This window comes from Doryrhamphus excisus, linkage group LG1 (assembly GCF_037039965.1).
Source record: "Doryrhamphus excisus strain RoL-2023G ecotype Guam linkage group LG1, RoL_Dexc_Guam_v1.1, whole genome shotgun sequence".
Lineage (NCBI taxonomy): Eukaryota > Metazoa > Chordata > Actinopteri > Syngnathiformes > Syngnathidae > Doryrhamphus > Doryrhamphus excisus.
Window position 1 is genome coordinate 18,067,913 of NC_136357.1, and position 19,799 is coordinate 18,087,711.

The following is a 19,799-nucleotide window of genomic DNA, read 5'->3' on the forward strand; positions in this document are numbered from 1 at the left end:
GTGTGTGAACTGACAAGTGCATGGTAATGTAGAAAGCAATCGCGTTAAGGTCCTTTCACAGCTTTGTTTGGTGTGACGTGGATACAAGCGGCGTCAGAAAGAACCTGGTGAACTCTTTAGGCTGCAGCTGAGATCACTTATACAGACGGGGCCCAAATTGGAAACACAACGCTTTTCCTCAGTAAGGAGGCAGCACTGATATCACGTGAATGCATCATGATTGTCTTAGTGTGTGTGTGTGTGTGTGTGTGTGTGTGGTAACAGGTTGCTGTGATACTTAGCTTGAACTGCACCATGCATTAAAAAAAAAGAAAGAAAGACTTGCAGGTGCAAATTCCGCAACACATCCTGCACCCCCCACCCCCACTAAGCTATACACACTCCCTACTCATGCATAAACCTCAATGGTCAAACACAATGCAATTCAATTTGTTCACATTTAGCATCCATTTTTCCCACAAGAAAAATCCAGTGACCATTTTTACAAACATATTTTGAGGTTAGGTGTTTAGTGCACTCCATACTGCTGTGAACATGGGTGCAGTGAACTTGAACTTACAGTTTTTCTCGATTATTTAAACAAATTTTGTGAAAGGATGCCTCATATTCTCAGAACTCTACACACAAATCAAAAAAATCACTCACACATTTCTGAAAACCCCTCAATTCTCCTGCAAAATGAAACTTTACATCCAAAACAGTCTTCATTCTTCTCAAAATGGTGTTTTGTCTCCAAATGAGGCACACAAACCACAATATGAACAACATTTATATGAACCAGTTGAACACTGATGTGCTCAGTGTAAAACACTGGGATTACATCATATTCATCATGACTCGGGACTTTTTGTGTTCAGTGTGACAATTCTTGCAAAATATTTTAGAATTGTTTTTTGGGTTTTTTTGTATTTTTTTGACTCAGAACACAAAATGACACAAATATATATTTTTTTATTTTTCACAGAAAAACAATCTACGAAGTGTTCATCACAACCAACACAAAGTTCCACATACAGTGGTCTGCATCTAAATGTATACAGCTTCAGTTAAGGAAATAATAAAATAATAATAAACAAAAAAATCAATCAATACAGTTTTTCTCGATTGTTTAAACACATTTTCTGAAAGGATGCCTCATATTCTCAAAACTCTACACACAAATTAAAAAATCACTCACACATTTCTAAAAACCCCTCAATTCTCCTGCAAAAGGAAACTTTACATCCAAAACAGTCTTCATTCTTCTCAAAATGGTGTTTTGTCTCCAAATGAGGCACACAAATCACAATATGAACAACATTTATATGAACCAGTTGAACACTGATGTGCTCAGTGTAAAACACTGGGATTACATCATATTCATCATGACTCGGGTCTTTTTGTGTTCAGTGTGACACTTAGAAATACTTACAAAATTACAAAATATTTTAGAATTGTTTTTTGTTTTTTTTGTATTTTTTTGACTCAGAACACAAAATTACACAGAAATATTTTTTTTTATTTTTCACAGAAAAACAATGTAAGAAGTGTTCAACACAAAGTTCCACATACAGTGGTCTGCATCTAAATGTATACAGCTCCAGTTCAAGAAATATTACAGTTTTCCTCGATTGTTTACACACAATTTGTGATCCCTGAGACCCGATGACCACAACATATAACCAATGCACCAACTCCATGAACCAAGTCTGCTAAACTATAAGCACAATTCCTGCTTTACACTCACACTGCAGATCTACAACACACTTTTTTCAAAACACTACACACAAATCTTTGAGTTTTGGCACAATTTTCATGAAGTAAAATTCTTGTTTTCACAAAGAACACAATGCCGCTCAAAACAGTCAAATGAATATTCCTATTATTCACACTGACTCATCACATGGGTAAACACCTGGCACACATTTTTACATTTTGCAATCAGAGCTTTAGCATAAAACGGCAACAAGTGAGTTTCTCTGTTTTGGAACAATGGATGCCAACATTGAAATCAGAGGGAGAGCCAAATGTGTGAGAATGAGAGGACGACGAGGAGGACGATAATCTGTGATGAGATCAGGGCCACTTTGGTTGACCACGTGGTAAACCATGGTCTACCAATGAGGGAGGTTGGGCAAAGGGTCAGAAATCCATAAACACACAATCCCCTTCCCCAAGCTATGGAAGATGCATGTGGAGAGATTCCAGCAGATGCTTTCCATGGCTGGATTGGCCATGCTAGGCCATGTTTCCCCCGCTGCTTGGCCAGAGAAAACCTTGCATGTGATGTAGATGAGGTGCGGCTCAGGTGTGGCATGACCCAAACAGAAGACGTGATGCAGCATAGTCTTTTGCTTTGTTATTCATTGATTTTTTCTTTATGATTATTATTATTTCTTTAACTGAAGCTGTATACATTTAGATGCAGACCACTGTATGTGGAACTTTGTGTTGGCTGTGATGAACACTTCGTACATTGGTTTTCTGTGAAAAATAAAATATATATATATATATATATATATATATATTTCTGTTTAATTTTGTGTTCTGAGTCAAAAACATACCAAAAAAACAAAAAACAATTCTAAAACATTTTGCAAGAAGTGTCACACTGAACACAAAAAGACCCGAGTCATGATGAATATGATGTAATCCCAGTGTTTTACACTGAGCACATCAGTGTTCAACTGGTTCATATAAATGTTTGTTCATATTGTGGTTTGTGTGCGTCCTTTACAGACAAAACACCATTTTGAGAAGAATGAAGACTGTTTTGGATGTAAAGTTTCATTTTGCAGGAGAATTGAGGGGTTTTCAGAAATGTGTGAGTGATTTTTCGATTTGTGTGTAGAGTTCTGAGAATGTGAGGCATCCTTTCACAAAATGTGTTTAAACAATCGAGAAAAACTGTAAGAACGCCTAAATGTAGTTCATTACTATGTCAAGCTTGTAATGCTTATTATGAACCCTTAGCTAACAGGCCCTATCCGCTCACTGCCTGGCTTGCAAATGAGTCAAGTCTGTTGAACGACTCTTTTCAGTGAAGGATGAAAATAATAATATCAATAGTTATCCCCCACCAAATCGTGCTTCGAATCTTGTGTTTTCACTTCATCACTCTATTTCAGGGGTCTCAAACTCAATTTACTTGGGGGCCACTGGAGCTCGGGTCTGGGTGAGACTGGGCCGCATCAGGTTTTCCAAAAAAAAAACAAAAAAACGCATTTATTAAAAACAAAAACATTTAAATAAATTCAGATTGAAATGATCAAAGCATTATTAGAGCCCTGTAGACATGACAAAACACGACTATAGTCACATTTATACTCTTTTTATTTACAACATATTGCGCAACTGCAGGGTCTTGAGACACATGCTAACTCGCAAACTAGAGAGCTAGCGACCTAAACGGTAGCCTTCAAGTTATTTCCTTTAAACTTAATTAGCCAAAAACTTACCACTTCCACACGGATAGGGAGGATAACTATTAACAGTTATGTAACCTTTAACATGAACATTAATCAAACGTAATATTTTTTTCTGGGTACATGATACCATACAGCATCCATATCAAACTTGCGTGGGCCGCACTAACATTAAACTTTCATATCAAGGCGGGGGCCTCAAACTAGTGTCCTGCGGGCCACATTTGGCCCGTGGGCCGCATGTTTGAGACCCCTGCACTATTTGCTATATAGTCCAAATATTAAATATCAATATAAGCCAAGTTATATGTAGTTTTGTGGTCCCCGGGCATCGATAACGTTATGAAACATGATGTTAGATGACACGTTCACACTTTCACACTGATAAATAGGAGAGGCCAGCGGCAGCCATCTTTTGTCCCTGCAGTGATGTCATTGGAGTGCAAAAGTGACTATAGGGTGTCGTTTCATGTGTACAGGGCTCTACTAATGTTAAAACCCATATTTAAACAGGTTTTCTCTGCTCTAACTCCAAAAATATTCAGTTAATTAGTATTGAATGCTACTTCCCTGAAATTGACTGTAGGTCTGTAACCAATTAACTGTGATAAACAAGTGATTACTGTATAAGCCACTACGTTTTTCTCATGCTTTGAACCCTGTAGTTTGTAAAGTGATGCGGCTAATTTATGGCTCAAAAAATTAATTTCCCATGATGCACAGAGTGCAACTTCAGGAAGCAGTTATGTGGACAGGTGGAGTGGAAGCTAATATGAAATCTCATGCAGCAACCTCTAACCGCTTCTGTTTGGACTACTCCGACCACCAACTGAATGAAAAGAATAGCTCAGCCTAAATAGCTAATTTGCCTCAAGACAACATAGACAAGGTGGCATGGCGGTTGAGTGGTTAGCGCGCAGACCTCACAGCTAGGAGACCAGGGTTCAATTCCACCCTCTTTAGCATCTCTTTGATTTTTACCTTACCTGAAACTTCTTGCGGGCCACAAAGTACTGCATTCTACGCAGGACTTTCACCGCTGACCTCTGGGCGTGAGACAACCTGGGACAGCACACAACAGACAAGAGACACTTTTAGTCCAACACACAACCCATAATCAGGACAAAGTGCGTGTATTGGGGTGCAATGTAGCCGTGCTCCAACTGAGGGTGGTGTGGAAAAAAAAAGCATGTTAATTTTGGCATGTTGCGTACACACTCCCATAAATTATTATCACTGAACGCATGCACGAGAGGGAATATAGCCGTGCATCACTGAGACGGCAGTCCCAACCTTCCATACTTGCAAAAACATGGGCAACATTTGCGCATCCGTACGCGGTGAGTACCGTTTCAGTATAGATTTTGAGAGCATGCAGACATGATGTCGCACTTCCAGTGCAGGAGGAACGTTTGCTGCGTGCGAGCTGCATCAGGCTACGGATGACCTGTGACAGATAATGAGGTTTGCGCATTTGGAAGTGAGCCCTGAAAGAAGTTTGTGATGGCTCAAAACGCTTGGTTTCAGAAGACGTGGTAAAACTGCCCCTTTGTGATGTCACAGAGGGCCCGGGCTTCCTTATATGGGCGTGGATGTAAGCCAGATAAACTCTCTGCCCTTCCCCCAAGCTCAGCTTCTCTGTTTGCGTCGCTACCAATGGTTCGTAAGGGAAAGGCACATTTGTTTACAATTCCTAGAGACGCCCCCATCAGACACAAGTGGTTGGAGTTCCTCATAACCTACCAGCTAAAGAAATGCATTTTAATCTGTCAACGGACTGTGTCGTGAACATGGGCCGGTATGCAGCTGGACTAGCCAAAAAACTTGCTAAAGTCCGACGTCTTTCCAATATTACTTGGTCATGTGGACGAGTCAGAAGAGCAAGCAGTAAATAACAATTTATCAGTGTCCTAACTGTGTTTATTTTGTGTAAGTCATGGACCAAAAGTGCTTGTCTGTGTAGCATTATAGAGTGTGCATACAGGGGGCGGGGTTGCTAATAGCCATTTACCACTACAATCAGTGGCTCTACCTGAGGTTTTTAACCACTGGTAGTCCCGCAAAACACACTAGACGTTACAGATGCTGTAGAAAACCCTTCTTGACACACATCTTTACACCTCTTTTCTCCTCTTTCTTGAGAAACTGTCCAATCTCTACTTCCGGATGTTAGCTGTATGTTAAAAGCGGACATTTTAAAAAGATAAATGAGCATAATAGGTGCCACTGTTGCTAGTGCTCGACAGACAGTGTTGCAGTTTTCCTCCTAGAGTAAGTATTTCTGGCCACCTTATGTTGTATATTTGTAATATGAGCTGGAAACTTCATATGTTGTATATTTGTAATATGAGCTGGAAACTTCATATTACAAATATACAACATAAGGTGGCCAGAAATATTTCAATATTGAACAAAGCAAAATTTGTTCTCAATCAGAAATCACTCCACACTCTTTATTGCTCTCTGGTTCTACCATATCTTACTTATTGTGTGGAAATATGGGCTAATAACTATAAAAGCAATCTTCACTCACTAAATGTACTGCAAAAAAGGTCAGTAAGGATAATTCATAATGCCGCCTACAGAGAACATACTAAGTCCTTATTTCTAAAATCACAAATACTTCAACTTGCTGATATAGTTCATCTTCAAACAGCTAAAATAATGCATAAGGCTAAAAACAACCAATTAGCTAAAAATGTCATCCAATACTTCTCTACAAGAGAGGAGAAATATGATCTCAGGGAAGAAGTACATTTGAAACACTTCTATGCTAGGACTACGTTAAAAAGCCATAGTATTTCAGTATGTGGAACCAGTCATGATGTGCTATATATATCACTATATTGACACTTACTATGGTACCCATTATGGCATTGGATGCTCATATCACCTCCTACTTTGGTACGAGATGCGTTATTTAAAAAATAATAATAAAAAAACTTAAACTGTATTATGGAAAGCAGGAAGTGAACAAATGTAACAGTTACTGATTGTAAAAGTACCAGATGGAGGGGTAGGATTTAATAAGCTTTGCTTCTTCCTACTCCTTTTGGACATGTGGAACTGTGAACTGATTATGGGATGCACTCAATTGTAATCTGATGCATGTTCAAATGAAATAAAACCATTACCATTACCATTAGTGGTTGGTGCCCCACCTATTACTTTCCATATAAAAACACAAGCAGTGCTAAAGAACTGGCCTTCGGTCAAGCCGAATCACAAGTGTCCGTGTACTATCTTGACACGCACATTTAAATTTTAAATATGGCCTCTCCCAAAAGGCTATGTAGCCTTGCGCAAAGAGAACGAGAGGAAAAACAGGCCCGCTTTGCACTAAAATACTCCCAAAAAGCATGTCCCCTGGTCTCATAGCAGCACATCTGTGTCAACACAAAGGAGAAAAAAAACCCACTGGTATGGAGCTAAATGCTGAAGCAGAAACCGCTAGATGCAAACAACACACACACTCACACACAAGTCATCCTCCCATACTGTCGTGAGTGTACGGCATGCACTTGTGTTTGTTTTCTCTCTGAGGCGCATGTCCTTCTAAGCCCAGAGTGTGTGACAGCTGCATGTTTGCATGATTTGTGTGTGGAGTGCAAATAGAAGCCGGGACGGAACATTTGTTGACTGTGTGGCTCACGCTCACCCAAGTGATGGGAACACAGGCGACGACACAGCTGGACGACGCATGCACACAAAGTGCAACAAATCAAAGCTCATTACTTGTCAGCATAGTCTTCCCATGCACAATCACACTCCGTGTACATTTTGGGCGGAATGTCGAGTGCGCTTTGCATTTTTGCAACAGAAAAGAAAGAAACAGATACGTGATTTTGGCCCCGTGTTTCAGCGGCTTCTATTTCACCTCAAGTACACTCTCAGGGGAACAGGTGACCTTTCAGCCATCTGCTGGTATCGCTGTTAAGCCACTCCGTGTTTATGCAGCATATCTGCTAAGAGGGTGGCTTAACACCAAGTGTGTGTGATGTCATCACATTTTATTTCATTATTTTACGGTAAACATCCCCATGTCATATAGGAAACACAGACCTATGCCAATTTGTGCACCTACATTGGAACCTTTTCTGTTTAATTTAAAAGTACTGGTATTATATTACATAGATGGGTGTATTTACACAATGTAAGATGTATTACAGTAATGGCATTGTCAATACATTTGATGAACTTTAATGTAAATCATCATCTTCACTTACTTCCCATTAATTCAGCTAATCACCCATAGAAACACATTACATTAAATATATATTGCGTGGGAGTCCCATACAATATACACTTTAAGTCTTGTCCAATATTCTGTTTATTTACAAAAATAAACAAATAATTAATAAAATTAAATGAAAAAAAATAAAAATAAAAATAAAAAAATAAAATAATAATTTTAAAAAATGTAATTTTTTTTCTTTTTAATTAAAAAAAAATTGTATCACCTTCATCTTTCTCTTTGGGCTTTTCCCTTCAGGGGACACCACAGCAAATTAATCTCCTCCATCCAACCCTGTCTTCTGCATCTGTCTCTCTCACACCAACTACCCTCATATCCTCCTTCACTACATCCATAAACATCCTCTTTGGTCTTCCTCTACGCCTCCTACCTGGCAGCATCCTTTGACTAATATATTCCCTATCTGTCCTCTGGACATGTCCCAACCATCTCAGTCTGGCCTCTGTGACTTTATCTCCAAGGCCTCTAACATGCAATGACCCTCTGATGTACTCCTTCCTGATCCTATCCATCCTGGTCACTCCCAGCATCCGCATCTCTGCTACCTCCATTTCTGCTTCCTGTCGTTTCCTCAGTGGCACCGTCTCTAGACCAAACAACATGGCTGGTCTCCCCACAGTTTTGTATACCTTTCCTTTCATTTTAGCTGAAACTCTTCTATCTCACATCACGCCTGACACTTTTCTCCACCCGTTCCATCCTGCCTGCACATGCTTCTTCACCTCCTTTTCACAATCCCCATTGTTCTGAACTTTGACCCCAAGTACTTAAAATTCTCCACCTTCTGTATCTCTTCTCCCTGTAACCTCACTCTTCCACTTGGGTCCTTCTCATTCACACATATATAATCTTCATTCCTCTCCTGGAAAGGACAGGAATGTTTTTAGAAAGTATTGACACCTTACTGCTCTTTTAGCAGTAGAATTTTAGAAGTAGAATTTTGCAATGACAATAATGTTGTTTGTCTGTTTTGCTGCAGATTGACAAACTCAAGTCCCCATATTAGAGTCAGCTGTTGGGTCTTGGGTGAAGTGTTTGCGGTGAGAACAGTTTGGTATGCCTTTTAGAACATCATTTTGTCTTCACAAGATAAAAATCTTTCTTTGTTTCTACTTTCTACAGTGAATGGTGCGTGAAGGGTTCCAGTGATCTGGTGAATGTGGTTCACCAACTGTCTATGGAGGATAGAAAATGAGCCTCAAATACTAACAACCGCAAGCTTTTCCATAAAGTATGATGTTGGACCTAATTAAATTAAAGAAATGCACAGTTTATTTTAATTGAACTATCAAATGTATATGCCTTTCAATAGGTCAATAAAACGTTGTCCATTAACTACAAAACTTAAAGGGATTGTTTTTTATGATGCCAATTTATTACTCTTTTGAACACATGTTTTTAGGAACCAAACTCTTTACTTAAGCGGCCCCGGCAACTAACCACAACAACGTTCCTCATCACTGTAATGCAATCAGAACTCAGCTCACGAGACGACGTGGTGGACTAAGTCACTAAGTTAATAAGTTAAGTTAATAACTTCCTGTCAAAAAATATTAACTATCACTTTATCTATGTGTACTGATTCCAGTTAAAGCATCCTAGTGATTTTTTTTTTTATTTGTACGTACTTACTCTCCCTTTGTGAGAGATCTATATTTTTTACATCGGTTATAGAAGTGTATAGCATAATACAATACATTATTACTAGAATGGAAATGGTAAGTAAGGTTTTTCATTTTGAATTTCTATAGTGGAATTCCATCTATATATCAATTCTCAAAATCTTACAATAACACTATTTGAGTTCACTCCAGGGATAAATAAGCAGCGGTCGCTGCTCAATGGTATTTTATTTCGGAGCTGCTTGTGTGTCTTCTAGTAATGGTTCAGTACAACCCTTGATGTACTGACTTGCACATAACACATAAGCATAAGTTCCCCCTATCCGCCATATTATGTAAAGGAAAATAAAAATACAAACTTCCAAGACACACAGACTGATATTTATCTTGTACTCAGGTAGCTGAAACATTTCCTAGCAATTTTTATTTCTGGTTCTATGGTTATCATCACATTTCTCCTTTTTGACATTACCAGTTTTAGTTCTGTAACACTGTCTACAAGCAAAAGGCATCCAGAACAAAAGTAGTGAACATTTTTCTTAGTTTAGGTCACTCATGTCAGAAAAACAGTAGTTTATCAGAATGTACAGTGTGCCTACAAGCAATAAGTTCTATATGGAAGTCTGAATCAGAATTTCTTGACAGATAAAGAAGTGCAACTTAAATATTTAAAAAATATAAATATTATTTTTTTGGGGCACAACGGTCGAGTGGTTAGTGTGCAGACCTCACAGCTAGGGTTCAAATATTATTTATTATTTTCATATATTATGAATATTATTTTTTGTCCAATATTATTATTATTATATATCACTCACACAAATTTGGAGGATATACACACTTCCAGTCAAAAGTTAGAAGACACTTTTTGTAGTGTACAGAAAGACTTAATTGAGCTAAATATGCTGAACAGTAATTGGATGACATTTTCCCCCATGTAATCTTATTTAACAAACGCCAATGACAACATAACCCCCAGAACAAAAGCATAAAAAAACATATTTTTTTCAAGAAGGAGCCACTTGTTTCTGAGCAGGAATTTGTGACGCAACAGCGCTCGGTGCTGTTACACTCCACTTAAGCGGCCCTCCAACAGTAAATGAATGACTCAATTCTTGTGTCCAAGCCTATGCTTTTGTATGTTGGCAGGGGGGCAGGGGGCGGGGGGGCTAATCCATGTTGCTCTCCAGCTACGTCCCAGCCAAGGCAGACACACCCACACACACACACACCCTCCCACTGCCCAAACAAGAGTCTTTGTGGAGTCAACAAGTCGCTCTGAGATCTTAATTAGGAGACGGGACAACAAAAGGACTTAAGAGACATGGGACCATAAAACATGAACATCAAAGTGCGCCGGCCCCGCTGCCTTTTTTCCTGCCTCGTCTACATAGGAGGAAATACACACAAACAATAGCATAACATGAAAAGCACGAGGCCCTACTTTTTGGGAAAATTGTCTCCCGCCCGCCTCCTTTGCTGATGAGGATGTGTGCTCTAATTGGGAGGGAAAAAATGTAGCAAGAGGAAAATGTTTACTTGCCTTCCTCCTTCTGTTTCCTCCATTTGAAGTGCAACTAAGGGTAGTCAGTGTCAGTGGGGTCATTAGGCCTATTATAAGGCCCTAAATAATTTCATATTTTGTATTGATTTTTTGTATTGATTTTTTTGTATTGATTTTCTTTTTCTTTTTTTTACAAAAAAAATCCTGGCAAATTTCATATAATAGGGCAAAAGCAGGCTAATAAGCAAGCCAATAATAGTACTGACAGTAGTCGTAGTAATAATCAGAAGAAGAATAATGATGATAGTAATAATAATGATTATTATATAATTGATCACTGTCCACCGGACAGAATGGTTGCAGAGCTTGAGCAGCGGTTTTGCAGTGTGTGATTGTGTGTACTTGTGGTTACTTAATGGTGGCCTAAAACAATTAGTAAAAGTATTGAAGGTATTTGCTCAATTTTGCTAGCTAAAGATAAAAGCTAAAACAAACACATAGTCTCACAAATACAGACAAAAGATACTTATAACTAACGTGACAACTGACAGTTAAGGTGGAAACATCGAGTACGCATATGACAGCTAGCTTTGCATCAAAAGAAAAGCAGAATGTTCCAGACGCCTTGGTGCCTCAGCGAACAAACGAAAGCAGAAACACCATGAAAGTGGTTCAAACAAGGGCAGTGACGAAAGCTGATTGGTCCAAGAATCCAGCCTCTTACACAATCTTGAGCGTATAAAAGGCCGGGCAGGGAAAGGAAGGGTGCTTTTTTTGCAGCTGCGCTGTAATAAGACCCGCTTACTTGTAGGCGTACAGGGACTGCAGATAAGCCCGGACGTCTGTATTAGGTATTGTTGTCAGGAATAAACAATCTGGTTCTCATTCTATAATTTGGTTCTTTAAGATTCCCTTATCCTCTAATCGAAACCCATTTAGAGTCCTCAGGGGGAGGATTTCTACAGTATCTCTACTAAGTCTGTCCAAAAGTGGGAACGTTATATCCCGGTTCTTGTTCGTTATTTGTTTTTTTGATTTTTTTGAATGTTTACTACATTCATTCATTACCTGTGCATGTCCAGGGGGCTAAGCCCCCCGTGTCCTCAGAACCTAGTGACGCCCCTGGTGAGTGTACAGCTTGTATAGCAGTGTAGATCTACAGCACTATCAACACCCAGCCATGAAACCTGTACACGGACTACTCTGAAGTATCTTTCTGTAGTATTGTCTCTTAAAAAGATATAACACAAGAGGTGTCCAAGCTGTATGATTATTATTATTAATATAGAGATGAAGGTTAGACAAACTCTGACTTTAATAAACTTCCTTGTTGTGCTGCTGGACGAGCTGTGGATGAAAGTGCACTTCCTTCACTGCCGAGCTGCAAGTTGCGATGAGTCAAGAGGCGCCCTTAAACCCCCCCCCCCCAAGCCGCACCCCCACTCCTCCAGGAGATTATTATCTCAGAGATCTCGGAGTTGTTAACCCTTCTTCTCTAAAAGTCACAGCCCCTTTGGCAGGACATCATTAAGTATCCTGTAACCTTGAAGTCTTCCACGTCAACGTACTGGTAGTGAGGAGGGAGATAAGCTTTACAGCTTTGCTCATCAAAGAGATGCGCTCTCCTTCTGCTCTACCCCCCCCCAAAAAAACAGACATCTCTTTATCACATCTTTGTGGGGGGATGAAGATGTTTGATCTAAAAAGTCCCAGAGGTTGGCGTGATATGAATTATAAAGAGTGGCCGGTAGTCGTACTATGATGTTGTATTAACACAAAAACGGTTTCCCAACCATCTTGACAAAGCAGCAATAAGGGAACACCCACTCAATCGCTGATGAAACCTGATTTTGGTAATGGTAATGCTAATGGTAATGGTTTTATTTCATTTGAACATGCATCAGATTCCAATTGAGTGCATCCCATAATCAGTTCACAGTTCCACATGTCCAAAAGGAGTAGGAAGAAGCAAAGCTTATTAAATCCTACCCCTCCATCTGGTACTTTTACAATCACTAACTGTTACATTTGTTCACTTCCTGCTTTCCATAATACAGTTTAAGGTTGTTGTTTTTTTAATAATGCACCTCGTACCGAAGTACAAGGTGATATGAGCATCCAATGCCATAATGGGTACCATAGTAAGTGTCAATATAGTGATATATATAGCACATCATGACTGGTTCAAGACTCTTCATCCTTGTATTTAGCAAACATCAACTGCTTGTATTGTTTCTTGAATTGGCTCATCGTTGTGCATTGTTTGATTTCCTTACTCAATCCATTCCATAGTTTGATTCCACATACTGAAATGCTATGGCTAGCATAACGTAGTCCTAGCATAGAAGTGTTTCAAATGTACTTCTTCCCTGAGATCATATTTCTCCTCTCTTGAAGAGAAGTATTGGATGACATTTTTAGCTAATTGCTTATTTTTAGCCTTATGCATTATTTTAGCTGTTTAAAGATGAACTATATCAGCAAGTTGAAGTATTTGTGATTTTAGAAATAAGGCGTTCTATGTTCTCTGTAGGCGGCATTATGAATTGTCCTTTTATTCCTTTTGCTGTGTCTGTTCCATCAATGTCTAAATATTATTAATTAGATTAAACTGTCTCCTGTCTTACATTAGAAATAAAAGTTTCTACCTTTTTTGTTCTTTAGTAATCAGCAGTAGAACGTTGGTACATTTCTCAACCAAAAAAAGGGGTGAAACAAGCTTTTTTTTCTTTTGTAACAGCTCAAATATCTTAAAATACCAAAATAAGTATTTATTTACCAAAAAACAGCAAGAACTATTCACAGTTTTCACATTTGGAACTGAATTATGTGCATGCAGGCTACACTCCTCCATGTTCTCTCACTTCCCCTTTCTTGTCTTGTGTGATGCTTCCAGTCACATGATCTCGGCCGAGGTCTTATCAAATGCACTTCAAATTGCTCTGAAATGAAACAACGCTACGCCAAATACAGATTTTTATCTGTGGCATTGTTGCACCCTTTCCTTTGATGCCTGAGGTTCATTGGAACTACAAAGCAGATAGAAAGCAGCAGCAGCTGAAACTTGGCCTGTGATGCAACAGTTGTTTGATATCCAAGATCAATGCGCGCTGATCAAGACACGCTGGGGCCCTCAGCTCTTTACCAAGCAGATGACAGCTAGACAAGAGTCCGTGTTTGATCCGCTGTCACTCACACTAAGCCACATCCTTGAAACCACAGAGGGGCGTATCGTGATTGGGTCGTTAACGCTCTTGACTGACGTGTGCACACACCTCAAACGTGTCATTACGTCGCCTCTTCTTAAAGAATCCCGCCAATGAAAATAAAACAAACTGACATGTTGTCGCCTTCAGACATTTTTAATGAGCGTTCCTTCTTGCTACGCTGACAGGTCACTGCCGAGATCTAACAACTGAACTCTCCTTGACAGAACCCTGAACGCTAGTCCGGTCTGCAATATTAGACAGACCGTGGGAAAAATAGCTTGTTTAAAGAGTATTTTAAAGCGTAAATGCAGAGAAGATTTGTTTGAATCCTTCCATGAGGATCGTCACACTCTGGGGTGGGGTTGTGGGGCAGTAATTTCGGAGTCTGGGAGGGAGAAGTGACCAGACTGAGTCAGTGTCCCGGGGTTAATGTTCCAGGCCTTAGGCACATAGCCGCAAGAGAAGGATGTAGTTGGTCTTCAAAGTGACTCTAATTAGAGACTTGGACGGACTCAGGGGCTTAATGACTCTTTGGCGCTGACGCTCAGAGGAAATGCTTGGCCTGAGGTGTGGCATTCTTCATTTGGAGCACGCATGTCGGTCACGCTAGTCCCGAACCAAAGTATTATGGACAGAAAAATTAGAATGGAACATTTTCAGTTGAATTCTTGCAAAACTATCAGCCTTGAAATGGTCGAAGTGCTTTGCCCGTATTTGGACACGATGCTTTTAAAAGTGGACTGTATGAAACCGAGAGTCAAACATCTGACCACACCCAAAAACACGGAACAATGCGGCCTCTGTACGCCGGAACAGTACCAGACCTCACACCTGTGCTGCACTTTGCACTGCACCACTTGTAAAATACAAGAACCCTTTGTCAGACCAGTACAGTACTGAAAGGGGAACTGCACTTTTTGGGGAATTTTGCCCATCATTCACGATCCTTATTTGAAACATGAAAACATATGTATTTCCCTTTTCTGTGCATTATAATGCGAGGAAACAAGTTAATATGAGCTGGCTAACAATGCACGTCATTGGGATGCAACTCTTTAGACTACGAAGCCCTCAAAAAATTAACTAAACGTTTTATCAATTTACATACATGCTGTGATCATAACATGTATTACTTACAGTATCTCGTCATATTTTCATGATTTTAAACATTAAAAAATGTGTTTTAAGACAAAAAAATTATATAAGAATATAAGACAATACCTATTTTTCAGGGCACAAAAAATATGACAAAAAATTTTTTGTTTGAAATATTACTCAAATAACAACTGGTGATTGCAATAAAAATGTTTTTGTCAAAAAAAAACATTACAGGGGCTGCACGGTGGTCTAGTGGTTAGCGCGCAGACCTCACAGCTAGGAGACCAGGGTTCAATTCCACCCTCAGCCATCTCTGTGTGGAGTTTGCATGTTCTCCCCGTGCATGAGTGGGTTTTCTCCGGGTACTCCGGTTTCCTCCCACATTCCAAAAACATGCTAGGTTAATTGGCCACTCCAAATTGTCCATAGGTATGAATGTGAGTGTGAATGGTTGTTTGTCTATATGTGCCCTGTGATTGGCTGGCCACCAGTCCAGGGTGTATCCTGCCTCTCGCCCAAAGACAGCTGGGATAGGCTCCAGCACCCCCGAGACCCTTGTGAGGAAAAGCAGTAGAAAATGAATGAATGAATGAATGAAAAAACATTACAATGCCCAAATGTAAGACGACCCTAAGGTACAGCTTTTTTTTAAGAGAAACAAATGTGTTATATAACACATAACAAGCTTGTGCTAGATTGTAATTAAATAAAAATCCTGTTAGAAATTGTATAATATATATATATATATATATATATATATAATATATAAGACAACCCTAAATAGCAATACCTAAATATTGTCAAAAAATTAACATGTTACAGTGCCCAAATGTAAAACGCCCCTGAAAATACAGCTTTTTTGTGTTTTTAATATCAGTGACATAACAAGCTTGTGTTAGATTGTAATTAAATCAAAATCCTGTAAGAAATTGTGACAACATAAAAGTATTCACCTGGAATTTACATGATCCTGAATATAAGACAACACCTATTTTTAAGATGTGTTTTTGGGAAAATATGTTTTAAAACAAAAATATATATATACGTATATAGGAATATAAGACAACCCTAAATAGCAATACCTAAATATTGTCAAAAAATTAACATGTTACAGTGACCAAATGTAAGACGCCCCCGAAAATACAGCTTTTTTGTGTTTTTAATATCAGTGACATAACAAGCTTGTGCTAGATTGCAATTAAATCAAAATCCTGGAAGAAACTGTGCCAACATTAGAGTTTTTACCTGAATATTACACAATCCTGAATATAAGACAACACCTACTTTTATATCAGACAACCCTAACTATAATGTGGCACATATAAGATGACCACAAAAAACATTTTTTTTCTTTGTAATCATTCCAAAGAACAAGCATTTAATGTCAGGTTTATGATTCATAGTCTCGTCAATGTTTTAGGTGACATTTAACAAGCAAGTGTGTATGCGCCTCCCCAAAAAAGTTTTGGCTCTATGGCTATCATCACTTGAGGTCACAGCGAGGTTACACGCCAACGTCCAACCACTGGATTTTACAGGTTCCTTTCATCAACAAGGAGTAAAGTACCCCCCTAGTTTCCCGAGCAATTATCATTCTTCTGATATGTGGGTCTGCATATGTGAGCTAGCTTAGCACTAGAGAATCACCAGAACCAGAACCACAGACTAAACCCAGTCCAAGACACCAGAAACATGAAGGCCTTAGCGCAAACATACGTATAAACGTTGATTGGACGTCCCGTACATACATACACATTCCTCTAAAATTCTTGGGGTTTGAATGATTGTGTTACACCAAAGAGGAGGAGAGTTCTCCTCAGCCGAGGGAGGAATTGTTGTGGCGAAGAAGAAGGATTTATAATTCATGGCCTAATAGGATTTGTTGCTGTTTAGCAGGATTAGGCATGTTAGAGAAAGAATCTATTTATTTCTGCCAGTGGAGGGTGGTGGTGGTGGGGGGGGGTCCACACGCATGGATAAGATTTTTTTTTTTTCGTAGTAGCTAGGGGTGCTGGCGTGCACCCCACCCAAGTCATTTTCTAGGATAACACTTGGCACTAAGGCCTCTTGTCCAAGCAGAGCCGCCATTTTTGGATTAAATTGGCTGTTTCTCTTTCATAGTGTGCCGATAATCCGAGCACATGAGGCTGACGCTTGGTCATGCCAAAGCACGCACACACACACGTGGGGACAACACCCCATTGCGCTCGGGGAATCAAGGGTCTGCCAGTGGTGCTGGTCACAGAGTAACCCGTGTTCAGCCCTGCTTAACCCCGACCCCCCCGGCCCCGGCCCCAAGAGGAAAAGACAAGAGAAGACATGGACGCTGACTTGCTGGATTTCTTGGCTGAGTCTTTTCCAGGTTTACATCAAGAAATTGCTTCTTTTCAGGCCAGGATTCATCTTCCATTCACGTGTGACTTCAGTGGAAAAGGGAGGGGGGCAGTTACTCTTTAATTAAGCTTTTTGACAACAATGGTCAGCCTCTTTTTGGTCATGCTTTCCGCTGGGGGGGCAACACGGCTGCTAATTACTGCTTGTCACGTCAAAGGAGGAAAAAAAACAAAACATGGAAAACATTACAAGAAGCTGCATCATGAGCAACTTGGGGTTTAGTATCTTTGAGGATCGAACCCACAACCTTCAGGGTGAGAAACCACCACTCAACTAGCTGATGCGAGTGTTCCCAGGAGGCTATTGGACCATACTCCAAGGGCATCAACTGTCTGGAAGTGACGGCCATTTTTATAAACTTCCCTTGCCATCCATTCCCAAATGTTTACTATGGGATTTAAATCTAAGGAACATGCGGGATGGTCCAAAAGAGTGATGTCATTGACCCTGAAGAAGTGCAAAGATATGAAGAGCTTGCAACCAAAAGGCGCTAAATCCATTTTGACTGATTTCGAGAAAATCAATGATTTTTAACTACCCACATATCAATCTATTTGGTCATCAAGTCTGTATTGCAAATGAAAGAGCTATCAATATAGGTCATAAAAATGCATGCTATAAAAATCCTGCACACACCATGTATTTTATATATTTTTTTTAATTAATTTTTTTTCGGATTTAGCGCCTTTTGGCTGAAATGATGGATTTAGCGCCTTTTGGTTGAAATAAATTTGAAGTCACCTTTAACTTCTTCAATGGCATTGTTGTAAAAGAATGTAAGGTGCTTTAATGTGCTATGCTAATAAAATAATTACAACACAGAAGCCATTCTCAACATACAATACAAAATAATTGTTATTAATTAAATTAATAAAAATGTTATGAAAAGCAGTGCTCATATTTGACTACACCATGAAGGTGACAGTGACAAAAATCATCTCATTACAAACTCTTTACATTGTATGTTTTTTAGTACAAGTAAAATAATGTTTCTCATGAAAGTTGGAGGTGTCAAGGTAGAGACATGCCTTTTATGGCGTAAAAAAAACTTCCATGTTACAGAATACTGTAAAAACACAATTTGTGTTCTCCTGAATTGCATAACATACTGTAACTATCATACGTGTACTTAATGTACACAAACAAAACAGGATGCGCACTGATACTGGCTTTCTGTATGTGCAGTGCCAATTGTATTCTTCTCTCTGATTGGTCAGATTATCAATCGATGGGAAACTTGGGCAAATCAGAGTAAAGAATAAAGAAAGGGATTTAGCGCCTTTTGGTTGAAATCTGAAATGGAAATAGCGCCTTTTGGTTGAAAGCATAAATTTCATATCACTTTTTTTCATATTTTTTTAAAATGATTTCAATACCAAAATATGTGATTTGGATACACATGACAGAGGTCTATTAAAACTCATGAAAAACATGCAACTTAGTGAAAATTGGATTTAGCACCTTTTGGTTGCAAGCTCTTCATATAAAGACCATTACATTCTTGGTCATTTCAAAGCAGCTAGCCTGACATTTTGATCATGAATTAACGACTAAAAGACTGAATGTCGCTTCTTACGTCACATGCATTTAGTGGCAGTGAGAAAATATCAGCGCTGATAAGGTACATGGGTGAGGGGTTAAGCCAAACACAATTCTGCAACTCCCTTTTGATTACCCGTAGGAAATTAGTGGGAACCGCTTGGCTAATGAACAACTCCCTTATTATTGTGCTTTGCTTGAGTTTGTTTTGGGATTATTTGCACAGTGGTGAAAGATAAAAAGAAAAAAAGCTTGTGAGGAACACAAAAACAACACTTAATCACTCAAACACTAATTGTAAGTGTAGCAGGGTTGTCCAAACTGCAGCTTGGAAGCCATTAATAAAATAAAAATAAAAAAAAAACATACAACAAAACTGTGCGAAAAGAGCAAATAGGCATGGCACTCCTTCGCTACCAAAGATGTATTTATAAATTATAATATATTTCAACCAGGCCGCTTGCTTGTCTTTTACATTTTTTAATATCCAGAGAGGCACAACGAGGTGATGATGTAACTCTACAATGCAAGAGATCATGTTTGGTTTTAAGCCGACAAAATGGCCCCAAGGTGGCAGAAGAGCATTTTATAAGAGCAAGGCTATCTTTCCAATTGAAGCACATACTGCACAGCAACCAGGAAGTGAAACGTCATCTCGCCATGTGATGAGAAGGAGCTTACACAATAAAGGGACATTTTAATGCACACACACAAGTACGATGCATGCACACATAGTTCTGTTGCAAATGTGAAAATTGTAAATAGTTTTAAAAA

General features: G+C 39.2%; 1 protein-coding gene across 2 annotated transcripts in view; it reads right to left on the reverse strand.

The window, feature by feature from the left end:
* kcnq1.2 (potassium voltage-gated channel, KQT-like subfamily, member 1.2) overlaps positions 1-19,799 on the reverse strand; it is a 202,821-nt gene that overhangs the window by 73,808 nt on the left and 109,214 nt on the right. For both annotated transcript variants that reach the window (XM_058076401.2, XM_058076398.2), the window contains one exon: positions 4,391-4,466. In XM_058076401.2, coding sequence (XP_057932384.2) covers positions 4,391-4,466 — 76 coding nt within the window. The remainder of the gene's footprint in view (positions 1-4,390; positions 4,467-19,799) is intronic.